Source organism: Ciconia boyciana, chromosome 6 (genome assembly GCF_034638445.1).
Source record: "Ciconia boyciana chromosome 6, ASM3463844v1, whole genome shotgun sequence".
NCBI lineage: Eukaryota > Metazoa > Chordata > Aves > Ciconiiformes > Ciconiidae > Ciconia > Ciconia boyciana.
The window spans coordinates 1795767-1804701 of NC_132939.1; the positions used below are offsets into that span (position 1 = coordinate 1795767).

At 55.1% G+C, this 8935-nt stretch overlaps 1 protein-coding gene across 3 annotated transcripts in view; it reads right to left on the reverse strand.

Moving 5' to 3' along the window:
- MYRF (myelin regulatory factor) overlaps nucleotides 1-8487 on the reverse strand; it is a 63913-nt gene extending 55426 nt beyond the window's left edge. For all 3 annotated transcript variants that reach the window (XM_072865930.1, XM_072865929.1, XM_072865932.1), the window contains exon 1: nucleotides 8193-8487. In XM_072865930.1, the coding sequence (XP_072722031.1) occupies nucleotides 8193-8238 (46 nt within the window). In that variant the 5' untranslated portion in view covers nucleotides 8239-8487. The remainder of the gene's footprint in view (nucleotides 1-8192) is intronic.
- Between the last annotated feature and the right edge of the window lie 448 nt (nucleotides 8488-8935).

Here is an 8935-nt window from a genome sequence, read left to right on the forward strand (position 1 = left end):
GCAAGATAAGTGGTGGACCCCGAGTATCACATTACACTTTCCCTTGGGAAGGAAGCCTTTCATTCAAACATGCCTTGAATGCATTGCAGGGTGTGCTGGAAGACGGCACAGGGTCCTGGGCTGACCAGACCGTCCACCTCCACCACCTCAGACAGAAGACATCCTCTGTCCCTGCCGTGCGGGGCAAACAGTGCCAATGGGAGAAGGAAGGTCTGGAAGATAAGCAAGGGTATGCCAAAGCATGCCAGTCAGTAGGAATAAGAGGGTGTATCCATGAAACCATAAATGGGAGCCACCGGCTAGCCAAGCGTGGTGTCCAATGCAATCCACCCTCTACTTCTAAGAACATCCCTTTTCCCTGCACAGCAGCAGTATCCTCCTTTGGACTCTGCACCTCCCCTGCTGATCTGACACAGTCTCATCCCTCTCTGTCCATCCCTAGTTCTGGTATCTGCTTGGAAGGTGCCAAGGAGGCCATGGTGTGGGTTCTCTCTCCTGAAGGATGCTGCCCCATGAGCTGGCGCATGGAGGAGCATCCGGCAAGCACCAGCTCAGACCCAAAAGCCTACAAGCCTGTTCCTGTTTGTGTGTCCAGTCACAGCTGCTCCCCTGTCCTCTGGCAACGCACATGCTAGTTAATCATTCCTCAGACACATTTAGCTTACTGGGGTTCTTATCAGAGAGTGCAAAGTCCAGTCCAATCAGCAACACTACTGGAAAGAGACAAGGGGGTTAGCCAGCAAGCTCTGCAAAGCTCTGCCGGAGCAACGCCATCCCCAGGCAGGGAAATCCCCAGGCAGAGATACACTGGAGGGATGCCAAGCCATGGTCTAGGACCCTGTCTGGGCAGCACAGAGGAAGGGCGGACACCTGCAGCACTGCTGCGGGCCAGGGGTTTGTTGGCCACAGCCCGGCACCCTCCTAGCACAGCTCCCAGCTCTAGATCACTCAGGTCTTGTCCCAGTGGGAGGAATCCACAAGGCCCCTAACCAGAAGAGGGCAAGTACAGCAGGGCCCCATCTCTCTTCCTTCCTTGAAAGGCCTCTTCTGGTTCTATTTCTCACTAAGTGACCATGGGGAGAGAACGACAGCGGGGCAGAAAACGGGGTGAAAGCAGAAAGCAAAAAGAAGACCACTGGACTATGAGAGAAGGCAGAAAGCCCATGGGGTAAGCAACTTCCCCACGCATCGCTCAGGTGGGGTTGCGCTTCTCCAGGCAATGCCCAGCTCTCTCCAGGCTAACCATGCCCAGGAGCCATTTTATTCCACGTTTATCGCAGCCAGTGACATGGCAGCTGGGATGACTCTGGCCCCAAGAAGGCCAGCCCTAGCCAATGCTTTGCTCTAGCAGAAAAGGGTGAGGGAGAGGAGGGAAACCCTGCCAGTAAGGCTCCTTCTTGACCAGCATCTCTTTCCTATATCCCATACCCTTGCGCACAGCAGCCCTTGCACCACCCCAGCCCAGGCACACGGAGCAACGTGGGTCAGCCAGAAGTCTGAGTCACCAACATGCCCATTTCCATCAGCCTGGTCATACCTCCAGCATGACTCCCTTCTAATTTGCCTCGACGACCACCTATTCCTGCTACCTCCTCCCAAACCCTCTCCTGGTCTGTGTCCGGGCATCGCTCCCAAGACACCAACCTGTGGAAGATACATTAACCAGAACGTGGGCAAAGTACCTCTCTCCGTCCTCGACGGAGCCTCTGCAGGCGTGTGCTCACGTCGCTCTTTCTGAATCACAACCCACCCCTTATCAGACATCTTAAGGGATCCACCCTCCTACAAACAGCTCTCTGGCCTTACTCTATCTCAGTGTCTCCTGTCCTTTTCCCATCCAGGAAAAAGGAGTTTTGGAGAAACTGGGGAGACAGGGCAGACCCCAGAGAAGTACCAGCACAGTCACAAGGCCACGCTGGAAGCAGCAGACTCTTCTGCACTAGCCTCGCCCTGAGGAGCGGACGAGGACAAGTGCTTTGGCTGAAGACTCTGGGAACCTCCTGCTGCTCGTCCTGCTGGGATGGAGGTGGCAGCTTCCCCTGTGCCCAGGAATGCCCCCCTGGGCCTCAGCCAAGCGCTGCAGATTGCTGGTGGTGAGCTCAAGGGAACATTTTTTCTCTCTTCCCTCCTCTGCTTAGGCCCTAGGATGGAGTTGGGTTCACCAGCAGCCTCACGTTACCTGCTCTTGTTGAGGGCACGTGCTGACCAGAGGCAGACACCAAGCTGGGTGGGCAGGGGAAGCTTGAAATAGAGGGCAGAGAGAGGAGGACCAGGAAACAATCACATTGGAAAGAGAGATGGAGAGGCAGAGGGGAAACAAGCTGAGCCATGGAAGGGTTGGGGGATCTGTGCTGTTACCTGCTCGGATCCAGCGCATCCTGAGCATGGTGAGAGCAGATGTCAAGATCCTGCTGCGTCCCTGCTCTCCCCCTCTGTCATTATGCTGCCTAGCTCAGCTTGTCTAGGTCCCAGGGCTGGTGCCTGCTGGTTTTTCTATTCCCTCAGAAGAGTGGGAGGGCCAGGGAGGAGGCTGGGAGGCTGCTGCTACACGCTGGGATTTGGGTCTGCGAGGGGATTACCAGGAGGGATGGTCATGTGTTTGTGCTGTACCAGGTTCCCCAGGACCATTCTGTCACAGGCTAACTCCGTCCAGCAAAGCACTCCACACAAAGCCTCTTACTTTCCCCACTGCACCAGCCAGGCCCTGGAGAGACTGTCACACTGCAAAGCCACCGCTTCCCCAGCCCCGCTCCTCCCGAAAGTCAGGTCTAGGCACAAACCATCCGCAGCGACGTGCAGCAAAGATCACGTTGTGCTTTTCACATGGAGCCCGTGATTCTCCCAGCCTTTCCCCGGTGCTTTCCCTCTGCCCTTACTCTTGCCACATCAAACAGCTCCATGCAAGCGGTGCAGGAAATCCTCTCCCCAGCACAGCATCAGAGCTCAAAGATGCATTTCAGGATGCAGAGACTAAGGGCCAGAGTGGACAGGCAGAGAGTGAACAGCGAGCATGAAGCCCAGCTCCCAAAAAAGCCATTCTTTCATACAACTCAAAGGAACTAGATGCTCTGATCCGCTGTAGTTGCATCGCTATGTCAAGCCCAGGTGCCTGAAAACGTACGTGGGGCCAGTTGTCCTGGTTTGTGTGTGTGGCTTCTGTCTGCCAGCCAGCACCACGATAGACACCACAGCCTCTGTTCTAGAGGCCCTGGGTCTAGTGTCCTCCTGCCCTTTCTGCTCCCGGTGTCTTCAGCCTCAAGAAACCACCGGTCTCCCTTCTGCATCCCTAAGCAGCTAGGAAAGACTCCAAAGCAGTCCCTTGTTTCTCTGTGACTCATTTTCTCAATCCTCCAACCTCCTGCCTGGCAGAAACTGAAACTGTCCCTGTAGTTCAGCGAACCCCCAGCGAGCTGTAACGCACAGGTGGGGTCACCAGCACTGCCAGCAGCCAGAGCCCTTCCAGCTCAGGGACGCTTCACCCCACCATGAGGTGCTCCCCAGCTCTGAAGAGAAACCAGTATTCCTCCTCCCTTAAGCTCGTGGCTTCACTGTTTTACATCAGTGAAAGTTTTACCAGTGAAGTCCTTCTCCGCTCGTTCCCATCTACCACCAAATCCTCCTGCCGACACACAGCACACAGAGACCCGACCCTTATGACACAGCATGGTGGACAAGATGCAAACCCGGGCGTCCTGGGTTCACCTCTCTGCCTCAGCCCCATCATTTTATATTTCTTCATCCAAGGGAAATGGGGCAATGGCCCAGACCTCTTCCTGCAGGGCTGCATGGGGGCATTTCCTATTCACGTACATAAAGTGCTCCACGATACACAATAAAAATCACCAAGAAAGTAACCAATACCATTAACACACGTATACACGCACTCCTACGGGCAAAAACATTCACTAATACAAACACACTTGCTGCCTTGCTGATAAAATGCCCGGTGCTCGCTCGCTCGCTCCCAGCTCGGAGGCTCCTGCGACCGCTCCAGCAGCACACACAATACCGGCAGCCCCGTGCGTGCATGCACAGACACACGGCCGCTTGACAAACACACACTTCCGAGTGCTCCAGCCACTTGTGCTCAGTGAAAAATTGCAAAGGGCTGCTTCATTTCACAGGACTTGCATGCCTTCACTGCAATCTGGCCCTTTCTGTTTAACCAGCTACTGTCTTTCCCAACCACAGTTCAACCCAAAATCCTCCAAAGTTTCAGTGTTCATTACTCTTTCTCCATTTCTTGCCCTATCCCCATTCAGCCATCTGCCAAACCGCCCACTCCCCTGCCTCCCAAGCCCTGCTCTGCACATCTTTCCGATATACATTCTTTAACAACCTCTTATCTCATAAATTAGCCGAGAGAGAGAGGGATCCCGAATAGCTGAGCTCTGTCGTAACTGTTTCCCTTACGCGAGTGGTAGGCAGGGAGGAAGGTAAGGTTTCTAGCAGGATGCCAGCCAAGGGTCAGACGCTTTCAACTCCCTACTTTTCCTTTGATACAAAATACAAATGCTCTGGGTAAACACTCCCAATACTATGGAAAGACCAAACTGAGCTCCTTTACCTCCGCTGCCAGAAGCCCCAGCATCCCACGCTCTCTGCCTCCGAGCTTTCCCAGCTGCCTGCCCAAGGTCTTCTCGGCAGGATGGTCCTGGGCACCACCAAACACATTTACCAGCTGTGTTAACACAAAGCAGGACTGCGATGGTCTTCCTAACAGAGGACAGGCGCACCTTGAGGACACACAGAGGCCATACTGCCAGCCAGAATCACCCTCACAGCATCTTCATCCCAGGAGGGTGTGAAGTTATGCCCAATCCATCTCTTCTCTCAGAGACTGCGTACGCTTTTCCCTAGCCCCTTCCCAAACGTAAGAGCAAAGCCCTAGACTTTTCACATCACTCTTCTGCTTCTCCGTCCTCACGTGTCTCAGATCTCACTCTCAAAGAGCAGACAACTACATTCCAGGGAAATAAGGATATCCCGCCCAAGCAAATACCGAGAGCCCTCTTTATGAAAATAAAGGTCCGTCTCTTGCAGCTGAGAAAACCAGAGGCAGGCAACTGGACCTGAGATCTTGGGAGCACTCGCTCCCCAAAACAAGCCTTGCTCTGCGATGGGACCTGCCGCACTGTTGTTGGAGCTAGCCAAATGCCAGGATTTGGAATCAGCACAGACACCAATTCTCTTCCACACCTCAGCCAGCACAGCCCCCACTCCCCAAAAGTCTGCAAGAAGAGACCAGTTAATCCTCGTCTGACACTTTGAAATACCGAGTGCTATACAAGCACTAAAGGATTACTCTTAAATATGGTGGGATTGCTCACAGCAGGCTCAGATCCTGTGCAAATCAGAGTCAAGCAAAGGAAAGGGAATTCCCAAATTATTTCAGGGTTTTCAGTGTACAGGAAGAAATTCCTCTAGCATAAAATCTCCACTTGGCGAGAAGATGATCTGTGAGAAGAAAAAATATTTCACTATAAGAGAAAAATATGGTTTGAAGACGTGTTCCCCCCAGGAAGGGAATCAGCGGACACTTTTTAAAGAAGTGATGGGGTAGTGAGGAATCAGTTCTACTAATGAATTTTTTCCTGTAAATTAATAAACTCTAACAGATCTATTGTGCACCACTGTATTACACATCCAGAAACCATTAATTCTTCAGGACAGCGAGATTCCAGGGCAAATCCGACTCCACGCTGCAAAGCTCGCAATTTAAGGCACTGACCTTCACTTCCAAATAACAGAGGATCAGTCTGGCCTCATACTCCTTCAGAGCACCACGATTAAAGCGTGCACAAAAGGAAAGAACCTTGTTTCTTCACTCGCTGCATAAACTACACTGAGCAGCAATCCTTTGTTGAAAAACTTTCTCCTCTTCCCCTCTCACCCTCGAACACTGTGTTGTAACAGATGCTCTTTAATAACACCGCCAAAGGGATCTAGCTGCCCAAACGAAATAAACAGCCATGTTGGGCTCCACAAAAAAATTAAGCTCAGAGAAGTTCTAAAAAGCAAGTTATACAAGTATGCAAACAGCAGAGGCTAAGAAATATTCTTCAGCCCCAGTTTCCCTCAGCCTTGGCTTTTACAGGGATGAGATGGTTTTAATTCAAAAGAGAGAAAGGGAGAGAAAGAAAGAAAGAAAGAAAGAAGGAGAAAGAGACAAAAAGAAAAATAAAAATATAAAGAAGGAAAGAGAAGCAGGAAAAAGAGAGAAAGAATCCCAGAATGGTTGAGGTTGGCAGGTACCTCTTGAGGTCATCTTGTCCAACCCCCTGCTCAAGCAGGATCACCCACAGCACCCAGAAAAAAACAGACAGACAGACAAAGAAAGAAACCTTCCACCCTATAAAAAGATGCTCTGGGAGAGAGAGAGAAATTCCACTTCTACAAATAAAGAAGAGACAGACAGTTGAAGTCTAATGCCTGTAAGTAACACCGGGGTGCTGAGCGAGGGCTGTGCAGGACGCCAGGGAGGTGCTTGGTGCCCAGAGGACAGGAGGTGGGTGGGCAGGATTTAGGAGATCGGTCCAAGTGAAACCCTAAAAACAAAACAAGCCCCCTGAAGGCTGAAGAGAACACAGGCTGGGAGCACACGATAAGAGCCCGTGTGGCGAGGCTTCCCATCCTCGCTAATCCTGTCGCTCACGGGAATCCAAAATCACGGCTGGAACAAACAGGGGATGCTTTTTTCCTTTGAAGAAGAAAAGATACGTTACTGAGGCATCACACAGATGCCAGAAGAGAGGAAAGTGAGAAGTAAGCAGCTTGAGCCTCTGTTCATTCCCGAGAGCATCTTCTGTTTGTGGGTGCATCTTCGCTTTCCTCCTCAGGTTAAGCCCTTCCACCAGCCAAAAAACAGAAGGGACACAGTCCTCCCACCCCAACCGCCCCAGGCGACGCTGAGCGAGCACCTCAGCGGAGCAGGCAGCACGCTGCCCGATCCCACCGCAGGCAAAGCACAGCACGAGGTCTCCGGAGCGGATCCAAGCTCCAGATCTGACAGATCTGACACAGCCAGTTCTCCATGGACTGGGGTCCGCCCCAGCAGACCCCAACTCTGCCACCAGCGACAGGACCCGTTGATGCAACGGAGCCTCGCTAGGATGGGCGCGTTGTTCCCCCATGACCAGTGATTCTGCGCGCCAGGGCCTCGCACCAAGGTGCACAGTCCACGCAAGCAAAACCTCCGCCTGGCAAACGGCCCACCAGAGAACAAGGGGCACGCGGTGTGGGGCGCAGCACCAGAAAGAAGGAAACAAAGACAACAAGTGAGAAAGAAACAGCGATACAGTCAACGAGGAAGAGTGAAGCGTGCCAACAAAGCCAGAGGAGGGAGAAGAAACACTGAGCCAAGGGAGGAACAACAAAGGGCATCAGGGTCCCAACACCTCCCCAGCCACACAGTTCAGCCCGACCAAATCCTCAGCTGCCACGAGCAACTGTGTTTCACCCCTGCTTGACAGAGGCCAAATTCTCTTTACAACCGCTTTTCCACCATTGGTTTCAGTAAAAGCCGCCTTTCGTTTGTACCGATGGGAAGGAGACTCTCATCTGCAAACGCACGGTGCCCAAAGGGGTCCGGGCTCTGGCTGGGCAGCACTGGCCTACAGACGCTGATTGCGAGATGGCGCGGGGTCCGCTGCTGGACATCGCTGCTGTAGGACCAGCGATCTTCTAGACCAAAGAGGAGCGATTTCCCCAGTGAAGCACACCGTGGTGAGCCCGCTTCCAAGGCACTGCGCCCAGCGGCCGTGGCTCAGGGGACAGGTAGAAAGGCTGCCAGTCCTGAGGCGAGCAGAGCGGGTGGCCAGGAGTTTGGCCCCGTGGTGACGTCTGCGATCCATGTGCCAGAGTTACCGTCAGGAGCCCACGCCTGCTCCGAGGACTGGCGAGGGCCGTACCAAGGGCCTCGCTGGGGTGCCGGCAGGCATCTAACGTACGACGCAACGCGCTCCCCAGCCCTCGGCGTGCCAGGACCTCCAGCTCGGGGCCCGTGATGTGACCGCGGTGCGCCGGAGGGTGCACGCCTACACCTGGATTCCGCCCAGCCACGGGGACCTGGTGCCGCTCGGGCGCCGGACGAGGCGGTTGCCGTGCCCTGCCTTTGGCTGGGGTCAGGGGCCACCCCGAGCCCGGCGGGGCCGCGGTGGGAGAGGGCTGGGGCTCGGCGGGGCGGCCCTTACCTTCAAAAAACCGCTGCAGAGCCTCCGTCTCGTCCACCACCTCCATAGCTGTGCCATGCACCAGGCGGCCGGGCTAGTCTCCGCGCCTGCAGGGGGGCATCCCCCCGGGCCGCGCCGGGGGGGGCCGCTCCGCGCTCCGCTCCGCTCCGCAGCTGAGCCCCGCCGCCTCCCTCAGCGCCCCGCGCCGCCGCCCCGGCGGGGTCCCGGAGCCGGTACCGGTACCGGCACCGAGCGCGGCCGCCCGCTGCCCATCGGCCTCCGCCGCGCACCGCCGAGCGCTGCCCCCAAACTTGGGCTGCCGCGGCGCGCTCCTCCCTCCCTCCCTCCCTCCCCGCCCTCCGGTGCCCCGGCCCCGCTCCTGCTCCTCCTCCTCCTCCTCCCGCCGCCCCTCTGCCGGCCACGCCGGGCAGCGCGCGCCCCCGCCGGCAGGGAGAGCCCGCCCCGGTACCCGGGGCTCCCCCGAGAGCCGGCACCTCCCAGAGACCCGGGTTCCCCCCCTCGAATGGCTTTTTCCAACAGCACGAAGCCCCAGCAGAACGGCCTCGGGCTGACCAACTCCAGCCACAAATCACACCAAAAAAATCCTTCCGGCACAGGGGGCCGGGGGAAGGGGAAGGGACAGTTGTGTTTTCTTCCCCAGATGTGCCCACAATCAATAATAATGCCTAAAAAAAAAATAATAAATAACAGTACAGTATCTAAATGAAGTTACAGTTATCTGACCACAGTTAACCAAACGCAGA